Genomic DNA, 25,550 nt, shown 5'->3' with positions numbered 1-25,550 from the left:
TAATAAAAGCCATCTATGACAAACCCACAGCCAACATAATACTGAATGGGGAAAGGGTGAAAGCATTTCCCCTGAGAAGTGGAACAAGACAAGGATGCTGACCCTCAACACTTTTATTCAACATAGTACTGGAAGTCCCAGTCAGAGCTGGAACAAGACAAGGATGCTGACTCTCAACACTTCTATTCAACATAGTACTGGAAGTCCCAGTCAGAGCAATCAGACAAGAGCAACATATCAAGGGCATCCAAATGGGTAAAGAGGAAGTCAAGGTGTCACTGTTTGCTGATGATACAATCGTTCACCTTGAAAACCCTAAAGACTCCTCCAAAAAGCTCCTAGAACTGATAAACTGATTCAGCAAAGCTTCGGGATACAAAATTAATGTACACAAATCAGTAGCCCTGCCATTATCAGTAGCCTAACAGCTACCAAGCTGAAAATAAAATCAAGAACTCAACCCCTTTTACAATAGCTGCAAAAGAAAAAAAAATACTTAGAAATATACCTAACCAAGGAGGTGACAGATCTCTACAAGGAAAACTACAGAACACTGCTTAAAGACATCAAAGATCACACAAACAAATGGAAACACATCCTATGCTTATGGATGAGTAGAATCAATATTGTGAAAATGGCCACACTGCCAAAAGCAGTCTACAAATTCAATGTAATTCCCATCAAATACCATCATCATTCTTCATAGAACTAGAAAAAACAATCCTAAAATTCATATGGAACCAAAAAAGAGCCCACATAGCCAAAGCAAGACTAAGCAAAAAGAACAAATCTGGGGGCATCACATTTCCCAACTTCAAGTTATAGTACAAGGCCATAGTTACCAAAACAGCATAGTGCTGGTATAAAAATAGGCACACAGGCCAATGGAACAGAATAGAGAGCCTAGAAATAAACCCAAATACTTACAGCCCACCGATCTCTGACAAAGCAAACAAAAACATACAGTGGGGAAAGGACACCCTATTCAACAAATGGTGCTGGGATAATTGGCAAGCCACATGTAGAATGAAACTGGATCCTCATATCTCACCTTATACAAAAATCAACTTAAGATGGATTAAGGACTTATACCTAAGATCTGAAACTATAAAAATTCTAGAAGACAACATTGGAAAAATCCCTCTAGACACTGGCTTAGGCAAGGATTTCATGACTAAGAACCCAAAAGCAAATGCAATAAAAACAGATAAATACCTGGGACCTAATTAAACTAAAGAGCTTTTGCACAGCAAAAGGAACAGTCAGCAGAGTAAACAGACAACCCACAGAGTGAGAGAAAATCTTCACAATCTATACATGTGACAAAGGACTAATATCCAGAATCAACAATGAACTCAAACAAATCAGTAAGAAAAAAACAAACAATCCCATAAAAAAGTGGGCTAAGGACATGAAGGGACAATTTTCAAAAGAAGATACACAAATGGCCAACAAACATGAAAAAACGCTCAACCTCACTAATGATCAGGGCAATGCAAATCAAAACCACAATGTGATACCACCTTACTCCTGCAAGAATGGCCATAATCAAAAAATCAAAAAAATAATAGATTTGGCAGGGATGTGGTGAAAAGGCAACACTTTTACACTGCTGGTGAGAATGTAAACTAGTATAACTACTATGGAAAGCAGTGTGGAGATTCCTTAAAGAACTAAAAGCAGAACTACCATTTGATTCAGCAATCCCACTACTGGGTATCTACCCAGATGAAAAGAAGTCATTATACGAAAAAAAATACTTGCCCATGCATGTTTGCAGCAGCACAGTTCGCAATTGCAAAAATATGGAACCAGCCCAAATGCCCATCAATCAACAAGTGAATAAAGAAACTGTGGTAAATATATACCATAGAACACTACTCAGCCATAAAAAAGGAATGAAATAATGGCATTCACAGCAATTTGGATGGAATTGCAGACCATTATTCTAAGTGAAGTAACTCAGGAATGGAAAACCAGACACTGTATGTTCTCACTCATAAGTTGGAGTTTGCTGTGAGGATGCAAAGGCATAAGAATGATACAATGGACTTTGGGGACTCAGAGGAAAGGGTGGGAGGTGGGTGAGGGATAAAAGACTACAAATAGGATACAGTGAATACTGCTCGGGTGATGGGTACACCAAAATCTCAGAAATCACCACTAAAGAACTTATTCATGTAACCAACCACCACCTATTCCCCCAAAAACCTATGGAAATAAAAAACAAAAATAAAATTAAAAAATAAAAACAGGAGAAAAAATAAGTAAAGATCTTGAAAAATAAAATAAACTACTATCCTCCAAAGTAAGAAAGAAAATTATTCTGAATGTATAGGTGGGGGGAATTAGTTTCTAAATGGTACAATGTGCAGATCATTGGACTGACAACATCAACTAAGCTTCAGTAAATGATGAAAACCTACAAATCCTCATTGTTTGACACATAGAAAGATCCAACCTCAGATTGCATCCTCTGAAATCTTACGTTGCTGTGGTTGCCTGGCTCATTTTTAAACAACTGCACTTTCTAAAGCAGTACGGGATAACAACTAAAATAAATTCGCAAATCCTAAATTTACCATTTCTTGGGAGGAAATAATGTACATTAGCAGAAGAGTAGCCAAATTAAAAGACTGAGAGTCCAAATGTGTTAGCATGAAGATGTTGATGAACTTTTTCACTCCTTTTCTAAGAGTTATAGAGCATTATGTTGCGGTCAGCTGACACATTATCTCTGGAACCACCATACTGGATATGTGCACAAAAGGAGGTCCCTTGGGGAGCCTGTTGAAGTGGTTTACTTACTTTATAACTAAGAAAAATTTAACAAAAAATTAACTGAAAGGGCTAAGGGGGTCATTTCCTTATGCTAATAATGTAGCTTGAACATCAACATTTTAATTTATTGTTATAACAGAGATCTTTTGAAATAGAACACACACAGATTTTTAGAAGAACTAGCTAACAGTCTTAACTAGACACTGAAGAAGTAGAGGGATAATGTTAGGAGGTCTCTCAAAGACTTTAAATATATGAAGACTAACCTAGACCTGTGGGCAGTGTGGAGGTGAAGTTATCTTGTGAAAATATATCACATCAAGAATGTGCTGAGAGTATAAGGTCTCTTTTAGAAATATCTTTATAATCATAGAAATGAAGCACAGAATATAACAGAACAACCAAAAAAGATACGTCCTGTTAGAAATGTTAAAAGCAGACTTGGGCCGGGCGTGGTGGCTCACGCCTGTAATCCCAGCCCTTTGGGAGGCCAAAGTGGGCAGATCACGAGGTCAGGAGTTCGAGACCAGCCTGACCAACAAGGTGAAACTCCGTCTCTACTGAAAATACAAAAATTAGCCAGGTGTGGTGATGCGCACTTGTGATCCCAGCTCCTTGGGAGGCTGAGGCACGAGAATTGCTTCAACCCAGGAGGCAGAGGTTGCAGTGAGCAGAGATCGTGCCATTGCACTCCAGCCTGGGTGACAGAGTAAGACTCCATCTCAAAAAAAAAAAAAAAAAAAAAGCAGACTCATTAGTACACCAGCCCAATTAACCAATTAGATTACTGTAAATTAAAAAAGTAATTTTACATATATTTTATCATGAAAACTCCCTTTCTGAGTTGAATTAATATAATAGTGAGGGACATTCTTCTCCAGACATCCCTTCATCAGACACACACACAAAATTACTATTAAATTAAAATTGATTAAACCCTATCTAAAAAGGATTGTCTATTGGGATGCTCCACTGCATATTTTAAGATGCCCAACATGTTGCAATTTACCCTGTGTGATGGGTAAGGGTGGAGGCCATGAGACATGCCTCTTACTATAGGTGGCAGGCTTGCCCTCCAGTCAAATAATTCTGAGCCTGTTTTTAACGTGAGTAATGGCATTGAAAACTACAAGTTTGAGTTGTAGTAAGTTTGAAACTTTCTGGAGCGTATTTTGCATTCAAGTTTTAAAATCTGATTGAAATGTACTATTATGCAAATAAGCTATAATTTTTTTAAATTCCATCCTTTTTAATAGTATCCTAAGGCAAATTTAAGAAGTACTATGATTCTAAAAATGCTAATTCACCCTTGTAAAAGATCTCTGAAAAATAAAAATTTATGCCAGTTGAGAAGGTAACTAACTAGTTGCCTCCATGAGTAAAGGTAGACTAGTTTAGACAAAAAACGAGGAAAAACTAGAATCTACAAAAATGATAGTATATATTCAAGTAGTAGATTAAGATCTGTTTATAATTGCTACAAATTTGATGTTGTAGCTTTATGAATAGAACTATGGGCCTAAACTACAAACAAGAATGATTACACAAAATAAATCACATTGTAAAAAATAATTTAAATTAATATAGGAATATTTGATTCAATATATCAGTTACAATTATTATTAGAACTAATGCAACTTCAATTCCACAGATGACTAATAATTATTCTTTTTATCACAAGTATATTACATTTTTCTAGACATATAGTACTTTTTAAGCCTATCAGAAAAGCTAAAGCATTTGTCATTATCTTGTAATCAGTGTACACTAATTATTATGTCCTGAATCTACCCATTCAATACTTAGATCATTTGTCCAGGCCTTAACACTACTGTCCAAAAGAACTGTCTGAGATGGAAATGTTCTGTATCTGTACTGTCCAATATGGTAACATGTGGCTATTGAACACTTAAATGTGGGTAGTGCAACTGAAGAACTGATTTTTTTATTTTATTTAATTATTCAGTCACATATGACTAGTGGCTACCATAGTAAACAGCACAGCTTAGAGGGTTCAAAAAGTAGGACCAAATGTCTTGTTATCATAGGTCTAACTGTGTGTAGTTGGGTTGCTGATTTGCGTAAGCAATGATATTCACAAATGCTTACAAGAATAGTACGCCAAAAAGTCTTTTGCCCTGTGGTTTCATCTTCACTCAAAAATATATTAAATCTATGCCAGCAAACATCTACTACAACATTCAGACAACTTCAAACAAAAAAATGCAATATGAAAAGTTTTTTATTAGTGTTTGTATGTCAGTACAACTATACTGATTAATACTGATCAATGGGCCTAGTGGCCTGTGTCAATCTGTCTAATGTTAGCTCTAGAACAAGTAGAACTCAAACTATGAAATAACCACTGCTAAAAAAGTTTTTGTCTATTACCTAACATAACACAAGAATACCAATTACTACATAGTTTTCAGCTCCATTGGTTAAACACTGCAAAGGCTTGTCAAACCATTTTACCTGACAGACATATTTGTTCTTCCATTTGCTCAGCACACAGTGACTGTTTTGCATCAGCTCCTGAAGTACAACAGAAAAACAGAGAGCATAGTTGGCTATACACATTGTCATTATCAGTTAAAGTGCCTCCGATTTGCAAGCAAAAAAAGATCAACATGCCACACAAAGATGCAACTGTTTTGGAACTCATCACTGGACAAAAGCAAAGCTATCATCACCATGAGAGTTGATCCTTTATGAAAATTAAAGCTGTTGAAAGATGTTTTAAAAACAGATTTGTTTGTTGCCATTTTTGAAACTTTTTGAAAGATACCTCCAACTCTTTGAGTGAGTCTCGGAGTTTTTCTGGGCGTCTGTTTTTGAGCGTCCAAGGATAATCTCGTGCTGGCAAATAAAACATGTACTACAGTTAGTTAAACAAGATTTAAAAAGGAAATTCTGCTTAGCAGTGTGCCTTAGGAAGATTAAAATAAAACACCTCTATAATTGAGAGGAAGTGGGCTTCATTTCCATCATCAAATGACAAGCCTTTTGAAAGGCTTTGTCATAGGAACAGGATTTTTACCACAAAACAATCTCCCTAATCATAATTTTATGATGACAACCAACAAGGCTTGGAGAATCCCAGGGAAAGTTTGCTAGGCTTGTGAATCAAGTAATTCATGGTAAATGATGTACTCTTTACTAACTTTTTCATGTAAATAATTAAATGTTGAATCCAAAAGAAATTCTAAATTCTACAAGTAACCTACTCAGACCTAAAAAAAAAAAAAATTATCATGAGTAAATGAATATGAGCAAAGAAATAAAATAAAGGCCGGGCGCGGTGGCTCAAGCCTGTAATCCCAGCACTTTGGGAGGCCGAGACGGGCGGATCACGAGGTCAGAAGATCGAGACCATCCTGGCTAACACGGTGAAACCCCGTCTCTACTAAAAAATACAAAAAACTAGCCGGGCGAGGTGGCGGGCGCCTGTAGTCCCAGCTACTCGGAGGCTGAGGCAGGAGAATGGCATAAACCCGGGAGGCGGAGCTTGCAGTGAGCTGAGAACCGGCCACTGCACTCCAGCCCGGGCGACAGAGCGAGACTCCGTCTCAAAAAAAAAAAAAAAAAAAAAAAAAAAAAAAAAAAAAAAAAAAAAAAGAAATAAAATAAAATGAAAAGAAATAAAAAATAAAACTGTACATAAAAATATATGAAGTTAGGCATTAAAGCTCCACATTTTAAAACTATGGAAAAATCTGAGGGAAATCCAAGTTTTAACAAATTAGGCCCTAATAGTGCTCTTTTTAATTTAAAACAGTTCTCTTTAAAGTATACACCACAATCGAATAATGGTAAGCCTTTGTTTTGCTTTAAATAAATTTAATTGAAAGATAAAATTATTTAGTAGTCATCACGTTAGCCTAAAATAAATTAAAAATAGTTCTGTTTAAAATAATTTAAAAATGTTAAACTCATATCTATTTTATCAGAAAAATGAATTCATCTTTGGATTCTCCTCATTAATAATTCCAAACAAGAGTTACATGTATATTTGTGCTTATGTGTGTGTTGCATGTACATATACATATGTAGTATACATAGATACTTAAATTTGAGAGTAGAATTGCTATATATCTTATTTCAGCAAATGAATTTGGGTCTCTAAACAATTTTGATGTAGAACGTATGTGCAAATTTTTAAATCTGTGTTGCAGCTACTAATACATTATTTTTTTAAATTAAATGTCAATTCAACCATTTAAAAAACAAGAGAACAAATGGGATTTTCAGCTCTAGCTATAATCCAAAAAAATCTTAATGTATGTTTAATTTATGTCATTGAAACCATATTACATTGTCACCATAATATATATAACATATACTGGAGATCAGAAAAGACTAGAGTGAATAAAATGCTAATACTGATATTACAAATATTATTTTCTTAAAATGGGTAAGACATGTTAACAATTTAGGCAAAGTATGAATAATTAAATGTTACTATCAGAATTTAAGCTTGGTATAATTATCTTAAATACACTAATATATAGTTCATTATGAAAGTTTATGTTTATATAAACATACATTTAATCAAAACTGAATAGAGATTTCAATGGTCTAAATTAGAAAAGCCTGACAAATTACAATTGTTACTCATATGTTTATATTCCTAAGTAATGGGAATTTAAGAAATTTGGAGGGAATAATGTTTCCTCTTTGTTCCAGATGAATATTTTATAATACTGAACTTTCCAGTTTTATAATAATTCCAAAAAATATAAAGCAAGCTTACACTCTGCCAGCTTCTGCTTTTCTTCTAAGTTACCATGCTCTGTCGCTGATATTGTAGCAGAAGGGATAGAAAGAAAAAAAAAAGTAGAATTTATTTTTACTATAATGCCTTACATTTTAATATGTACACGTATAATGTATTATTAACATTACATGCATTATTGAGATTAATAAATTATGCTTAGATTCTAAAAAGACAGTTGAAAAAAAGGCTATAATTTGGATGTTTTCATTTCATAGAGATATTTCCTAAATTTGCAGTGAAAGGGCACAACAGCTGGACCAATATCCTGAGCTTCCAATCTCATCAGATAGGAAAGAGAACTGCAACAGAGCCCAGAACAGAAGCTGCTTCAGTCTGTCATCAGAACCATGAAGTCAGCCTATTAACCACTAAGCTAAGCACACAGGATGCTCACACAAGCCCACTTCAACGGAGACCAAAACAGGAAGTAACTCTAGCTAGAAAGACCTTTTGGCCCATCATAAAACTTCTGGGATTAACAGGATTAATCAGATAAAGAAAATTGATCATTCACTCAGAAATGCCTATTTCAGATATCAGGTGAGGATCCAGGAGGCCAGCATCAGTAGGACCCATGCATTAACAATGCCCTCTACTGGGACACTGATAAATAAACGTGAATAGACTGCCCTGTTATCAGCCTGATCAGCAGGAAAATGAAAATTTTCATGTCCTTCTACAGCATTTTTTCGATACTACTTTATTTTATATAGAACAGATAGATATCAACCTCAGCATTTTTCTAAAGAACTGAAGGGACTTTTCTTAAAATTCTAGAATTTATCTAAAGCTCATAAGAAGAGCGTTTTTAATGGTCAGTATTTCATGGTTTAGAATATTTAGTTAATAAAAATTAATTGCACAGAATGGGTACTTTACCTGGTGGATCTTTCTTGTCATAATACTGGTAAATCCCAATGTTTCTATCTATAGAAAGGAAGAAATAACATTAAATTATGATTAAAAAGTCCCCAAGAATAAGAAGCCAAGCCATACTATATTAGGGGAAGGGTAGGGAGAAAAGCAGCAACAGTCTCCTTATGTTACTAGAAATAAAATGGCTCAAAAGCATCTGGAGATGAGTTCATGTATTCTAGGGATATGCAGAAACTGGAAAGTTTATCAATCTAATGAGAAAAGATTTACACAAAACTAGAATGGCATGAGAAAAAGATTAGTAAAGAACTGAAATCAAGAAAGACCAAGTTTTCTCTTTCACACATCCTCTGATATTTTTCACAGGGCGCTACCAAAAGGAACTGCCACTGAGCAATGCCAAATGAAATCAGTGGATGGAAGAAAATGCCCTGTTGGATTCTGAGCTGTGGTTTTCTTTTCTCTAATTTAGCTCAAGAGTCTAGTTCTTATCCTATGGCATTTGGGAGAAATCCGCAGAGGAGAAAGGGAAGATTAGAGAAACGTTTGGATAAATTATTATCTGAAACTTGTTAGGCAGGGAAAATCCCTTCTAAACCTAAATTCGGACACTTTGCTGGGGCTACCTAAGAAGCAAAGTTGGGCTTCCCAGATGTCAAGATTCATTTAACCAAGGAATTATTCCAATTTAAATATAAGATAACAAAATAATTTTGTCCATTTTCTTCATATCTATGAATAATAAAATATTTCTTTCATTGAAGGAACGTTTGTTTTCTTCCATACAAAATAATTCTCAGTTACTAACATAAGGATAAAGAGTATAGGTGGAAGCAGTACAGGCTGCCCCCTAGTGACTGACTGCTCCAGACTTTCTGAAACTGAATGATAAGACTTCAAAAAAAAAAGTATTACTGCTATAATTAACTTTTCAAATATAGTCTTTCAAAATAGTCAATTGCATGTACTTGTTAAAGCTCTATTTTATTCATCATGCCATTAGTAGAGGCATACAATTTTAAAGAATGCAGTTTATGTCTACTGGTTAGACTGAATATATCTAATAAGGATTTATTGTGAAAAATCATGAGTAGGACTTCTTGGATACTGATATTTTAATTGTTGTCCTGGATGGTGATTTTATGGGTGTTTTCACATTCTGATGGTTCACAACATAATCTTATGATCTTTACACTTTTCAGTACATACGTTATACTTCAATAAAAAGGCTTTTTAAAATCTAAGAACCATAGGCACTACATAGGCAGACAATATCTCTATTAAAATATTCCACCCTATAATTATACCCATCATTCCATACATCCAAATATATGCCACAATTCTAGAATAGAACTATGAAGATCATAAAGAATCCTGAATTATTTGCACAAGTCTGACCTACTGCATCTGGCCCAGAGTGGGATTGTCAAAACACAAGCAGAATAAAGAGAGCATCCAGTTAAGAAAACCTGCCCTACAATGGGTGCCAGAGCTGGATGAGGAAGGTGTCCATTCAGAGAGTCAGTCTGACTCGGTGTGTTGGAACTCCAGCAGGGTAAGAACATTCTCATGAAGCAACGGCCTGGTGTGGGTATTAGAGGCTAAACAAGGTAAGGAGAACATTTACATATGGGGGCAGCCCAACATGGTATATCAAATCTACATGGGGTGAGAAGGGTATCCATACAGGGGAGGGAGCAGCCACAGAGATAGTGGATTGACTGCAAACAGGGTGACTGATTAAGTAAATAAATAAAAAATAAGGGAGCTCCAGGTTTCCCATTGTCTGAGAAGAAAAATACAAATATAGAAAGGGAGAAAATTAGAATGAACCCTATGGTGGTAGATAGGAATGAGATGTACCAGTGTGAACTCATGGTTTCAATATAGAGAGATAGACAGATATAGAAATAAATGTGGATGTAAATATGTGTGTACACATACACACATACATTCTGCAAGCTCTGTCCACTGAGAGGGCCTGGGAGCAGCAATACTCCAATAATGAGTGCACCTAAAGCAGAACTTGGCTTCTAGACACCCTTACACTCTAAAAGGAATAAAGCTCCTTAGAGAAGTGACTGATTCCTAGGCTAGGAAGAAGAAATCACAACATGAGTCTGGAACATTTGTTGTACCAGAAAGAATTAAAGTGCTCAGATTTTGACAGGGACATGTCAAAAAGACACAGAAGCCAGTCTGAAGAGGGTCCCTCTGGCCACATCAGGGACAATTTAAACATCAAAATAAATAATGAAATAAAATAAAATAATGATATGACTATATTATTACAACTGCATAAAGTGGAAAACTTGAATCCACAGAGATAAAATAAATTGATCATATATAATAATATATTTAAAGTGTGATGAGGAACAGAATATTTACATAATTTCAAGGTGCTTCCCTATGAAATACTTATCACAAAGAAAAAAGTAACTTTGCAGTGGAGAAGCCTAGCAGACACTATCTTATCAGGTAATCATGAATATCATCAGGAAAGGGACAAATTGAAATTATGCACCACCTGATAGGATGCACTGAAATGTATAACCTGAATCTAATTGTGAGGAAATTTCAAATACAACCAAATTTAGGATCATCCTACACAATAACTGGCCTAATATCTTCAAAAATGTTAAAGTCATGAAAGTTTAAATAAAAAAAAAAAAAGAAGGATGAAGGATAACCCAGAATGAAGGATACTAAAGAAACATTGTAACGGCCGGGCGCAGTGGCTCAAGCCTGTAATCCCAGCACTTTGGGAGGCCGAGACGGGCGGATCACGAGGTCAGGAGCTCGAGACCATCCTGGCTAACACGGTGAAACCCCATCTCTACTAAAAAATACAAAAAAAAACTAGCCGGCGAGGTGGCAGGCGCCTGTAGTCCCAGCTACTCGGGAGGCTGAGGCAGGAGAATGGCGTAAACCTGGGAGGCGGAGATTGCAGTGAGCTGAGATCCGGCCACTGCACTCCAGCCTGGGCGACAGAGCCAGACTCCGTCTCAAAAAAAAAGAAACATGGTAACAATGCAATGTGTTACTGTAACAAAAATCCTTTTCCTAACAAAAGAACAATGATGGGACAACTGGTGAACTGGTTCATTTAGACTGAAGTACATCATTATTAATTTCCTGATTTCAGTGGCTATACAGTAATGCAGGACAAAATCCTTTTTGTAGGACATATACATGAATGTATTTGGGGTGATAAAGCATCAGGCTACAACTCTCAAATGGTTCAAGAAAAAAAATTCTCTGTACTGACAATTTTTCTGTAAGTTTGTGATTATTTCAAACATTTTAAAAATAAACATCGAGCATAATGACAGCACATTAACAGGGTTACTAATTTAGTCTAGATAGCAGGAAAGGCTTCTCTAAGTGACTTAATAAACCTGAGCCCTAAAGAAGTAGGATTCACAAAAGGTTAAATAGAAGAATGTCCCAATAGAGAGAATGGGTAGGTCCTGCAAAAATGCAGTTGGGGTTGAAGACTATTCCCATGGGGCTACTGTGCACCACTGTGTGATTCTTCTCTAAAAACCATTCACTGACTCAGAATAGAAGGAACAGGGATAGAAAACTTGAGGACACACGGAGGGGTAGGGAAGGCATTTGCTGGGCATGAACAGAAGACGAGGGGTAAAAGGGGATCACTTCCAACTATGGGGTCCAAGATGGGTAGGAAGATAAGTGAAGAAGTCCCAATGGACTAGGAGAATGTCAAGCAATTAAAAGATTGACCATCTTGAAGAAGCATAAAACCTAGATATATGAGAATAAGGGAATAAGATGAGAAATGGGGAATTATGATTAGAAAAGAAAACATTTCAATTAAAGATTTCCACCAGCAGTAAAATAAGTTCACTTTGGGATTTCTTTTTTCTATTTTCTGAGATTTCTTTACACTTTTGAATTTTGAATTTTTTCTGCAACATATTTTTAATTTCCAAGAGATTTGTATAATTTCAAATGTTTTCTGAAGCTTCTGTTTTTGTTTCTTGCTTCATGGATTTAGTATTTTTCCTTAGGTCCCTGTTGTACTTTTTTTCCCCCTTCCTACATCATCTCTGTTTCTTCAGAGATCCATTCACCTATTCATTTTGTTTTCTTTCCTGTTGAAGATATTCCTCAAATATCTGGTGATCCTTAGTTCTCTGTTTGTATTTACAAGTGAGGCACTAAAAAACTGATTGGAAGCCCTGTGTAGACAAATAGAGCTTGCCAACTGGTGAGCTTCACTGGTCAGGAAAGGATCCGGGTATTTCACCAAAGAATTCCCTCAAACATCTATGTACAAAGGTCTTCTTTCTAGGGTCATTCAGTCATTCCAGGGAGGAATACCTCAAGCCCCTTCTTTCTTGGAAAGTGTACAAATAGGTATGACATTCTCAGAACCAAGTGGGATTAAGAAGACCTCACCCATCAGTATGTAGGCTTCCTTCCATTTCATGCCTGTTTTCTGTTCAGCAGGTCTTCCACTGCCCCTGGTGTTCCCAACTTTAGAGCCTCCTTAATTAAATATTTCCACAGCATGAAAGGTATCTCACAAGTTCTTCTGCAAACTTTCACGTCCCTTTACTGTCACTCTCATGATACATACCATCTTCTACAATATCTGGCTCCTCAAATTTCTGTATCTTTCCAGAATTTTGAGTCCTAAATTGGCTGTCACCGGAACTCTCCTCTGCAGGCAATTTATATTCAGGTTTTACAGCTCTGCTAATTCCTCTTTCCCTCCCATCTTCCAAAATTTGTCCAATTTCAGTTGTCCCCTCTCTCGAAAGGGTTTATGCCTTCTTTATTTTTATTCCTTTATTGGCATTTTAGAAGAGTTTTAGGAGGAAGCAAACGAATGTTAAATCTACTTTAACTGAAATTTAAATCTATTTACATTTTAAAGCAGATAAACTTGATGAAAATATCACAATCATCCTTAATTCTATATTTGATATGAAGGAACAAGACTTTGTAAGGTAAACCATTTTCTTAATAATGATGCTTAAGTGATATAAATAATATTCTTCTCCTAAATACAAGTGTTACTTTGTATAATTAAAGAATTTTAAAAGATATTTCTTATAAAGTATACTACATCCTATGTTAATAAGCATTGTTAAAACATACATATTATTCTCCCCCCCAAAAATGTGAAAAACAAAGAACATGAAAATAATTGTACATCTTAGCTATAAGTTTGAAATGTTATTTTAATATCAAATAGAAATGCCTTTACCATTAGCTATCCTGTACATATTTATAAATATAAATGTTATTATGAAGAATCCCAGAAAAAATTGAACATGTGTATATCTTAAGAGAGAACAAACATTAAGCCAATAAGATTAATTTTCAAAACTGAAAAACTAACTCAAGCTGTAAATATTAAGTTAGTAAGAGTAATTAAAAGGAATTATTTTCCATTAACTAGTTTTTCATTAAGAATAAAGACTGCAACTCCAGCTGGAGAATTCAGGCTCTAACCTTTGCTAGTACTTATTTATAATGGTGTAACATATTTGAAAAATATTGAAATTAATCCAGAGCTCATTTACCCGCAATGTGTAAGGTATTCTTCAAAGACCACAGGTGCAGTTCAGTCAAGCAGAAAGACATCTGATGGCAGAAGGAATCTCTGTCCTGTTTAAAAAATAATTAAAAAGAAGTGCCAATTAATTATCTTCTATTGCCAATAAAACCAAGATACCTTAAAAAATAGTAAAAAGAATCATTCGCCACAACTGTTATTTGAAATATGGTCCATTAGAATAAACATGTTCTAGTGTATCCTTGGTTAACCATCCAGAAATAAACTCTAGAAAGAGGAAAAATACACTCCTTTTCCTGGATTTAGTATGTCATCACATTGAGAAATGTGGTAAGAAGAATATATATAGTATTTGGGTTTTCAATAGCATATGTTTGGTTAAGGCTCTGAGTATATTTAGAATTATTTAGTATTTAAGCATTTTTTTTTTAAGTTTTATTTTTAAGGAAAGGAAACATCTGTTGGTAGTTATTAAGTACAAGCACATTTTGTGGTGCATCTTTGGTATATAAAGCAAATATTTACAATATCCTACATACAAACAGGCTAATTAAAGTGAAACTTGCAAGGTAAATGGTATATAGTTACTATTATAAGAAACATAATTACTTAAACGTAAACTCTGAAACCACATTAGCATTCAGCTTAGTATGTTAATCTGCATGTCATGATGGATCCAGATATTTTATTCTGTGGGTTGTTTTTTTTTTAAAAACAAGATGGTAATAATATACATTTTGTATTCCCCCTAGCAGGGGCAAGGGATGGACACTATCAATACTTTTCTTTTTAATCAAATACTACCTCATCGATTTAGACTGATTGGGAGAAGGCTAGTCTACATTAGAAAAAAGGTCAACATTTTACAAATGTTTGAAAGGAATTTATATAATTTTCAAATGTTTGCTTGGAAATCCATATAGTACTAGACTGTATTTATGTTATACTACATATTAGAAATACATACAATAATTTAAACTATAGACATTTTATTTATAGAATCATGAAAGAAATGTTCTTTCTAGTAAACTTCTGAATGATGAAGTTTGAAAAATATTTTAAGACATTTTAATGGAGGAAAAATCTTTCAGCTTCTTTAACATTAGGAGTGACTAAAAATATTTCCCATAGTATCCATATGGGTGATAATCCAAAATAATTTCAGACATAGTACAAACTTCCTTGGCCTGCCCTTCATCCTTACATTTATGTGACCTCAGTGCACTTACAATCGAGAAACAGATGCATGTTGAACTAATGCGATACAGTATGCTACGGACTGAAACGGCAGAGTGAAAAATGTGGCAGCACAGAAGAGGGGCCCAATCTTGACTGAACAGCTGGGCTGTGAGAAAGCTCAGAGAAGTTGTGAAATGTTAGTGGGTCCTCAAAGAAGGATAGGATTTCACCAGATGATGATGATGATGATGATGATGATGATGATGATGATGAAAAAGATGAGGAAGAAAATGATGGTGATAACAACAGACAACACTTGTTTCGAACATTTTACATGTATTAACTCTCTTAATCCTCATAGCTACTCTTTGAGGTAGTACCATCAGTATTCCTATAATGAGGAAACTGAGGCACAGAATGGTCACATAACAAGCAGGTGGTGGAGGCTTTGGATCTACACAGACTAGCTCCAGAGTCTGTTTGCAACCACAGTATTCTACTGTATTGGGGTAGACAGAGTTATGGGAGGGAGTATATATAGTATATACAGCATGACCCGGTCGGGTAGCATGACCCGGTCGGGTGCCGTGGCTCATGCCTGTAATCCCAGCACTTTGGGAGGCCGAGGTGGATGGGTCACGAGGTCAGGAGATCAAGACCATCGTGCCTAACACGGTGAAACCCCGTCTCTACTAAAAATACAAAAAGTTAGCCGGGCATGGTGGCGGGCGCCTGTAGTTCCAACTATTGGGGAGGCTGAGGCAGGAGAATGGCGTGAACCCGGGAGGCAGAGCTTGCTGTGAGACGAGATCGCACCACTGCAGTCTAGCCTGGGCAACAGAGAAAGACTCCATCTCAAAATAAATAAATAAATAAAAAGAGATGGCATGACCCAAGGATGACAGTATATTAAGGTGCACCGTGGATAGGGATAGAAAGGTGAAGTTAGAAAGGGTAAGGAGGAAACAGGTGGCCGGGCGCGGTGGCTCAAGCCTGTAAGCCCAGCACTTTGGGAGGCCGAGACGGGCGGATCACGAGGTCAGGAGATCGAGACCATCCTGGCTAACACGGTGAAACCCCGTCTCTACTAAAAATACAAAAAACTAGCCGGGCGCGGTGGCGGGCGCCTGTAGTCCCAGCTACTCGGAGGCTGAGGCGGGAGAATGGCGGGAACCCGGGAGGCGGAGCTTGCAGTGAGCTGAGATCCGGCCACTGCACTCCAGTCCGGGCGACAGAGCGAGACTCCGCCTCAAAAAAAAAAAAAAAAAAAAAAAAAGGAGGAAACAGGCTACAATAGTAAATTTTGGGTTGATCTGAATTTACTTTCTTCCATGCATTAAATGCCTTTAAAGGTAAGAGATGAAATAAGGAGTCCCGCAATCCCCAGATCTGCCCTGCTGTGCCTAGATGCTGGCTGCCATTGTATACAGGTATGGAGTTGGAAAGCTAGTGGACTGCATTACTAACAGAAAGAATGCAGTTCATTATCAGCAAGCAGTAGAGAAAAAGGGATATTAAGCTAGTTACTAATTTTTCAGTTAAACTGAGTATTATCTTTCAGAGTTGTCACTTTGGAAGTGACTCTAGTGAGCTTACTATTACTGAAAATGTTTCCAATGCAGTGTTGTTTGGAATTGCTTTCAGTTAGTTTTATGAGGCTAATTTTAGAATTGTCATCTTACAGTTAAGCTTTCTTCTTAACTAAAATACTTACTGTATTAGAATATGTAAACTGCAGCCTTTTCATTTGGAAATGTGAGGTCTGGAATGTTTGTTTTAAAATATCAGTTAATGAATTAAATATTGATTTTTCATCTATTTAGCTTAATGTGTGGATTCTAGAATCTGCCTGCCTGTTTTCTTATTCTAATTTCTCAGCTTAGTAGCTAACTTGGACAAATTACCTAACTTCTCTATTTCTAAGAGTCCCTAGCTATAAAATGGGTATAATAAAGTACCTGGATCAGGACTGCTTTCAGGATACACTTACTCAATTACCTTAACACTGCAGTTGCTGCTTTCTGTTACTCAGTATATCTATCACTACGCAAATTTGTATGGAAAAAAATAAAACAATAAATATGATCTCTGACCTTATGTGGTAATCTCACAGTATGAAATAAATAACTACTAAGCACAATAGGCGGTTTATGAAGGAAAAACATCCAGATGTGGAGAATTACTATACAAGAGAAGGTATTTGAATTAGGACATGCAAATGGGTTAATATTCCATTGCAAGTAAGAAAGAAAAAAGATGGTAAAACAGGTGTATACTTCCTCTGACATTCAGCATCAAAAGTCACCAACTTCTATACTATACTAGAAAAATAAAAGTTATATTCCTCAATTTAGTTTTTATTCAGATACCAGTAATACTAATTTATGACAACTTGCATAAGACAAGGCTGAAGTTTAGCTGTTTGTTGCTATATAAAAAGTCTTATCATGTAAATTAAATACAGATAAAATTTTATAGATAAAACCAAAAGACTGCACCTTTACTTACATATCAAAAGAAGATAACACTTGAAATTCTGTATTTCAGTTTAAATCAATTTAGTAATAATTTGTCAAAACTTTCTCCTGATGACAGAAATGGAGAATGTAGTGTAGTTTTCATTATAATCTACACTGGCTATTTCTAAGAGGCAGAAAAACACCTTTTACTTGAAAAACTGATAGGTCCACTCCCCATATCTTCATTAAGTTTGAAAGTCCTAAATTAATAAAAAAATTATACTGTTTCATGGAGAATAAGCAAAATGAGATCTGTGAAGAGCTTCAAAGCCAAGAGTCAAGCCATTAATTCTCTACATTTGAACACGGGAAATCCTGAGCATAGTACAGTACAGAGTCTATGACCTGGACTTGTCTTCCAGCTCAGCACCCACGATCCATATCTAGGTCCAATGCTGGTGGGAAGACTGAGAAAAATATACAAGATATTTCTCAAAATGCTCTGATGTACAAACAACGCTGCTCTAGTTTCCCATTAAAAAGCACAGGACAAAAGAAGGAGAGAGACATTCTCCTCCTACTTAATAAAGGATCCCTTTGTGGCCCCACAAGGGACCTATCATATAAGGATGGGGAAGCTGGCCAGGCGGGGTGGCTCACACCTGCAGTCCCAGCACTTTGGGAGGCCGAGGCAGACGGATCACTTGAGGCCAAAAGTTTGAGACCAGCCCGGCCAACATGGCAAAACCCAATCTCTACTAAAAATACAAAAATTAGCTGGGCATGGTGGCACACACCTGTAATCCCAGCTACTTGGGAGGCTGAGGCAGGAGAATCTCTGGAACCCGGGAGGCGAAGGTTGCAGTGAGTCAAGATCATGCTGTAATGCCCAGACCCGCGATGACCCAAAAGCAACCACCAGAGTCCAGAGACAAAGCCAAGCGGCAGGGATTGCTTTATTTCGAGTTCGAACTCGGTTCCCTCCAGCTAGGTATCAGATCCTAGGGAGAGACCCCGAGCTCGGTGTTCAGCCGTCTTTTATAGTCAGACACAAACGAGTTACAGCAAGTTACAGAGTCACTGGGGATTTTTAGTTGTAGGTTTACAATTGGCTGACGTTTAAAGTTAAACATTAGTCAGTTGTTCATTGGTTCCCGCCCTTTGACCAAACCACAAACGGCCGCTTGCCCTGCTAGGGACTTTCCAGATAACCTTCTTGTTTTAGCATTAAGGGGAGTTTCCTGACTTTTCTGACCTCTGATATTCAGTATTTTTCCACTCCTCAATGCCACTGCACTCCAGCCTAGGCGACAGAGTGAGACTCCATCTCAAAAAAAAAAAAAAAAAAGAATGGAGAAGTGGCTGCAGGAAGTGGTGCGCAGCAGAAAGTAAGCAGGAATGGTGAATGTGGTGGTATCTAGACAAAGCAGAATCTGTATCCAGCAAAAGCAGACATGGGTGGTCAAGGAGTGGCCTGTATCATCTGAAGAAATAGCAGCAATAATTAGCAAGTAGTGGGTACATGGATGAGAAGAAAATGGCCAATGTCCATTAGTAGATGACTGGACTGGTTTATGAACAAAATGTCACAACTCTTGTGGATTCCCCAAGATCTGTGTCATTAAGGAGGGAGCTTTGCAAGTGGTCATGCATTAGCGGGGGAGCGGGGGGAAGACAGTCAAATGTGGGTTATTCATCCTCCTTTTTTCCTTAACTTCAAATATCTCCCAAGAAGATCAGGTAAAACTAAAGAAAATTAATGGAGTAAATAAAACAAGTTTGTAAAAATCTATAATAAGTAGATGGGCAAGGTGGGAGGACCAAATCAATATCCTTTTTAGTCTTCAAGCTTTGTATGTCCTGCAGGTTTTTTAAAGGACTCAAGTTTTTTAAAGACCTCTAAACATCTTGAATCTTACTCAAGTGTGCCACCAGTTAAAAACAATGCTGGTAATTTCCTGGTTTGAAAAATCTGCCTGGAGGAAGTAGTCAAGACTAAGCTTGTATTATTCAAATATTGTATTTGTGTATAAATAGTTGTTTTGAAGGAGAGAAGAAAAGAATTTCAGAAGAATGCCGGGTTCTGCATTTTCAGAAGGGGGTGTGGGCAGGGATTAAAAAGGTAGTGAAATAGTCAGGGGGCATCTACCAAAGTAAGCTGAGCAATGCTGCCCCACTTAGTGCCCTTGTACATTTCTCTGATCAATAAAACCCAATGTACATGGCATAGAACTGTAATAGAAGTAGCTGTATTGGGAGAAATGAATGAAAGAATGAATGAATAAAATATATAGCAAGTTGTCCAACTATTTAATATTGAATAGGAAAAAAGAATTATCCAAATGAAAATAGTAGAATGAAAAACCCAAACAAAAAAAATCACCCATAATGTAACTTCATTTATTTTTAAACACCTTTTTAACTTTTACAGTTTGCTCTTTAATTATATAAGGCAGTTGATGACAGTCTCAGAAGGCCACTTTGAATCCAAGCTTCCTACATGAGACAATAAATAGCATGATTTAAATTAAGCCTCACATACGTTTAGGACGGCTGCTCTTTTTTATATAGGGGGCAATCTATGATTGCCCAAATTTTGAGGACAGAAATGTGAGAATCCTAGAAAGCCCCTTTTCACTTTCTACTTACATCCTTAAAACATTTCAGTGTTTAATACCTTCACTCCAATTTGGGTTACATTAGAGTAAATTAATGTTTATTGGTTTTAAGAATAATTTTACCATATAGACTAAATTTTGAGAAAGTAATATGCAAAATAGAAATAGTTTCACTACTATACTGTTGATAATCTCCTTTTGAAAAATAAAATATACGTTTTAGAAGTAGAGATTACTTGCCACTGAATAAATCTGCAAAATACCTGTACTCTCCCCGGGGTAAAGTATGTTATGCAGTTCCCCAGTTTAAGTCAGCTATTTTGGTAGACATGGGAAGGACAGGAAGCTTGAGGGCAAAGAAAATCCAAATGTGAAACATGATAGCAAAGAAAGAATTAAGAAATAGAAGACATTGCTGTAGTTACAACAAGGATAAATGATAGCATGGCATCAATAAGACATTTAACATGGATGTATATTAGCAGAAGACTGCAAAGAACCTAAGGTAAATAAGGAGACCTCAAGCTTAGACTAACCTATTGTACCCAAAGAACGGAGTACTAGAAACAATGGCTCATTTGTACCTCACAGGACCTTATGAGATTTAAATACCAATTAAATATCATAAACACTTTGAGCACTTTATGTATATGTTTACTGAGTCACAGATACAAAGTTTTACAGAATGGGCCTCTACTATCAAACACCATATAATCAGGGTAGCAGATAAAATAATCACAAAAACAATATGAAGTGTGTGGTAAGTGCTAATTTGGTAACATAAACAAAGGGCTAGGGGGGTTCAAAGGGCATTTGAGGATTGTCAGATTTTGCTAGAGGGAGACAGATAAAAAGGAGGGTATAATACCCAAAAGTATAAATTAGAAAGATGCAAGGCTTATTTGAGGAATAATAAACAATCTGATTTGGTGCACAGGTAGAAGAGATAAATCAGGGCCATAATAAGAAAGTGTTTGCCAGCTCAGGTATTAGGACTTTATATTTGCTAGGTAGCTAACTAGGAGTAAGGAAGTTTCTGATCTGGGAAGGTATTTTTAAAAAGAATAATCAATAGATCAGAATTGTTGTTGGAAGATTAACTGGTAGGTAAAATATTGGAGGAGTGAAGGAAAGTTTGATACAAGTGACCTGTTAGAAAGGTATTAAAGGAACAGATAACACTAATATTCAGTAACAAAGACCTGAATTGGGATGGTGGCAGCTGGAATATAACGAAAGAAAGGGATGTAAGTGATCTTTTGAAGAAAGAATCAACAGCATATGGGCACCGATGATTTGTAAAAGACAGTGTAAGGGAGTAAGAGAGAAGAATCTGGAGTGACCATCAATAGATGGGGATCTGGTAACTGCCCATATAGTGCCCCTCGCGTTGACCATGCCTTCACTGAACAGGCATGCCTGCATCATCATGTGCCCAGTAAATGGGTGCCAGTGCATTCCAACTGTTCACAATGACTGCCTCAATCACTCAAACCACACACCTCAATGTTCCTAGCTACTAACCTGGCTACGTGGTCTCCTGTTTTACTTCTACCTTGCCCCTCAGTTTGTAACTCTGGCTCTTCTTCTTAAACTGATTCAACTTCTTCATCCTGTCAAAGAACCCATGAACACTATTCTTCTTTGTCATACCTAGTTCCCAGGAACCCCTTACCCAGACTTGTTCCCACCTAGTTGATCCTAGTTTCAAGGGCAGGACTTGGATTGAAACACACATAGAAACAGGTTAGTCTAGAAGAGCAAGTTTTGTTAATAAGTTGAATTTTAGATTCAGTGGGAGATTAAGGTACAAGGAAGTGCTCTGGGTAGATATGTCTAGCTGGTAGCTAGAAATACAGAAGAGAGGCCTGGACTACATAAAAACTACTTTGGAATTTTCTAAATAGAGAGTAAAGCCATTGAGTAAGATCACAGAAGAAACATAAAGTCAAAGATAGATAGTCTGGTAATTCTCCAATAAAGAGTCAATTTAAAAGGCAGACTAAGATAATACAGTGTCAAGAAAGCCTCGAAAGAGAAAATGGTGTGTGTGTGAAGTGATCAAACTTGTTGGTTCTGAATTTTAATGTAGAGATGACCTCAATATGATTTAATGAGAAGTAATGTTTTATCAAGTACATAGAAATTAAGTCTGCTAAAGGTGTGGTTCTACTGTTCTGAATGCTGGGCTCTAAGCCAAAAATGCCTTCATTCTAATCCTGCTATGACAAACTGACTCCAAATCATTTAACCTCTACCTCAATTTCCCCACCTGCAAAAATAGGGATAATGATATTGACCTACATTTGTAAGGGTGTTGTAAGGATTAACTAGTATTGTATAATGCTTTGAAGATGAAAAGTGCTCAGCATTATTAGTGAGTATTACATAACTACTTGTCTATAATACCAAAAATGTTATCCTTTAATTTTAGGCAAATAGCAGTTATCAAATAAATGTTCTAACTCCCTTAGTGATATTTACCTTCTAATGTTATTATTAAATTTATTATTAAATGTGTATCTAGATCTCTTTTACAAGTGTCATCTCATGGTATATAAAGTTCTAAATCAGTTCAGAAGCCTAGGACACTTTTTCAACCTAAATATTAAGTGTAAGTATTCAGTACATATTTATTTGAAAATGAGCACCCACTGCAAGTATTCAATAAATACCAAAAGTAATATTTTTAATTATAAAATTTCAGATTTCACAAATAACACTAAGCAACTAAATAGAAGCAAAATGCAAAAGCACAAAGCATTATGTTAAAAATACTATGTAAGTCCCTATTTTTAAAACAAGCTTTATAACCTCAAAGTGTGCAAAAAATGAAGAGAGAAAGCCAGGTGCAGAGGCTCACATCTATAATCCAAGGACTTTATTTAGGAGGCCAAGGTAGAAGGATTGCTCTAAGTCAGGAGTTCAAGATCAGCCTGAGCAACATAGTAAGACCCTGTCTCTACAAAAAATAAATAAAAATTAGGCAGGTATGGTGGCACTTGCCTGTACACCTAGCTACTCAGGAGGTTGAGAGAGGAGGATGGCTAAAGCCTAGGAGTTGGAGAGTGCAATGAGTTATGGTCCTGCCGCTGCACTCCGGCCTAGGTGACAGAGCAAGAACAAGTCTCAAAAAAAAAAAAAAAAAAAACAACTTTTACATGCATTAGGCCTCTGTGTGGTCTTTTGTTTGTTTCTTTCTTTTTTGGAGATGGAGTTTCACTCTTGTCAGCCAGGCAGGAGTGTAGTGGCGCGATCTCAGCTCACTGCAACTTCCACCTCCCAGTTTCAAGTGATTCTCCTGCCTCAGTCTCCCAAGTAGCTGGGATTACAGGTGTGAGCCACCACATCAAGTTAATTTTGTATTTTTAATAGAGAGAGCATTTCACCATGTTGGCCAGGCTGGTCTCAAACTCCTGACCTCAGGTAATCTGCCAGCCTCAGCTTCCCAAAGTGCTGGAATTACAGGTGTGAGCCACCAGGCCAAACGGGTCTTTTGTTTCTTCTCAGGTTTTAAAATTACAATAGTAACACGTACTTATTGTTTTTTAAAAAATGCAAACATGGCCGGGCGCGGTGGCTCAAGCCTGTAATCCCAGCACTTTGGGAGGCCGAGACGGGCGGATCACGAGGTCAGGAGATCAAGACCATCCTGGGTAACACCGTGAAACCCCGTCTCTACTAAAAAATACAAAAAACTAGCCGGGCGAAGTGGCGGGCGCCTGTAGTCCCAGCTACTCGGGAGGCTGAGGCAGGAGAATGGCATGAACCCGGGAGGCGGAGCTTGCAGTGAGCTGAGATCCGGCCACTGCACTCCAGCCTGGGCGGCAGAGCAAGACTCCGTCTCAAAAAAAAAAAAAAAAAAAAAAGCAAACATACATAAGTATTTGATGTAAAAATTAATGTGTTCTCCTCCAAGCTGCCCTCCTCACTCTGAAGGAAGCCACTGCACAGTGTGGCATGTGGCCCTCCAGACTTTCTAAATGTACTTACAACACGTGCATACCCATACTGACTTGTTTGTTTTGTGTTTTCATAAAGATAAAATTTTTTTTAGAAATGCAATTTGCTTTGTTCACTGAACACCACATCATGGATACTCTGTTAGCATAAACAGATAGATCTACCTAAGTTTTTAATAGCCACAATACGTTCAATTGAATAGTGACCATAATTGACTTATCCATTCTCTTAATAAACAATCCGTTTCTAATTTTTGCCTTATAAATAATATAACCATGAAAATATACATGCACACTTTACATTTTGATAGGTATTGCCAAATTAGCCTCCAAAATGATTGGTAAATTTACATTTCCACCCATAACATGACTGTACTTTTTCCTATATCCTCAACAGCATGCAGCATTATCCAAGTTTTAAGTTGTTGCCAACCTGGTAGGTGAAAATTTATCTTGTAATTTTAAGTTTCATTTCTCCATTCATTAATGAAACCAAATATTTTTTTATGGATTTTTAAAACAATTTGTTCCCTCTATAAATTACCTGTTCCTATATTTTGCTCATCTTTCTATTAAGTTCTTTATCCCTATGTGTGTATGAATAATATTAATTCTTTGTTATGAAGTTTGTGCATGTTTAGTCATTTAAAATTTTTTTCACTAACATTATATATGAAGAAAATAAGAGAATGTAGAAACTGATTTTAAAAAAAAAAACTGGGCATAACATAAAAAGCTCTTTAAACTCAATTAAGCTAGTGCTGTGCAAAGTGCCAAAGAGATTTAGACCCCAGCCAGACTGTGGTTCTTCACAGCTGCTAACCACTGGTCAGACGATGCTATTTCAACATGAAGCAAAAGGTGACAGATTTCTATGTTCCAAGATAATCTGTGCATCGTTCTTACTAAAAGAGATTAGAACAAATTCTATGCCTAGAAAGAAAAGTAGGAATCCCTTCGCTTTCCTCAAAGAAATTGTGGCAAAAATCTTTAAAAATCTTCTGTTATAGTTAAATTTGGAAAATATTTCTCTAGGGCATTGTTCAAACAGTTTAATTCACTTAGTTAAATAGATCTTGTCAATTTAACATTTTCCGTATTATAAGCAGTTTTGACATTTAGACAATTTATCAATGGCTTCTTCATTGTGGTCTGCTTCCTCTTCTTTCTACTCATTACATGCAACAAATTAAATTTCACTAATATTTAAAGATCGGTGCTGACCTTTGCATAGTCATTTTCTAGGTTCCTATTAATACAAACATCTTGTTTGCTAATGCTCATTTTAAATATTTTGCTGCACACAATTTTCCATTATCCCAAAGAGACTTGTATCTAGTTGAAGTG

At 36.5% G+C, this 25,550-nt stretch overlaps 1 protein-coding gene across 1 annotated transcript in view; it reads right to left on the bottom strand.

Annotated features, from left to right (window-relative positions):
* The window catches only part of WDPCP (WD repeat containing planar cell polarity effector), a 473,258-nt gene that overhangs the window by 366,638 nt on the left and 81,070 nt on the right, over positions 1-25,550 (bottom strand). The window contains 5 exon segments of the mRNA XM_030920555.1: positions 5,257-5,316; positions 5,570-5,640; positions 7,535-7,579; positions 8,438-8,485; positions 13,993-14,077. Of these exon segments, the coding sequence (XP_030776415.1) occupies positions 5,257-5,316; positions 5,570-5,640; positions 7,535-7,579; positions 8,438-8,485; positions 13,993-14,077 (309 nt within the window).

The sequence above is a fragment of the Rhinopithecus roxellana genome, chromosome 17 (genome assembly GCF_007565055.1).
Source record: "Rhinopithecus roxellana isolate Shanxi Qingling chromosome 17, ASM756505v1, whole genome shotgun sequence".
In the NCBI taxonomy this organism is placed as follows: domain Eukaryota; kingdom Metazoa; phylum Chordata; class Mammalia; order Primates; family Cercopithecidae; genus Rhinopithecus; species Rhinopithecus roxellana.
This window is presented reverse-complemented; position numbering and strand designations above follow the sequence as displayed.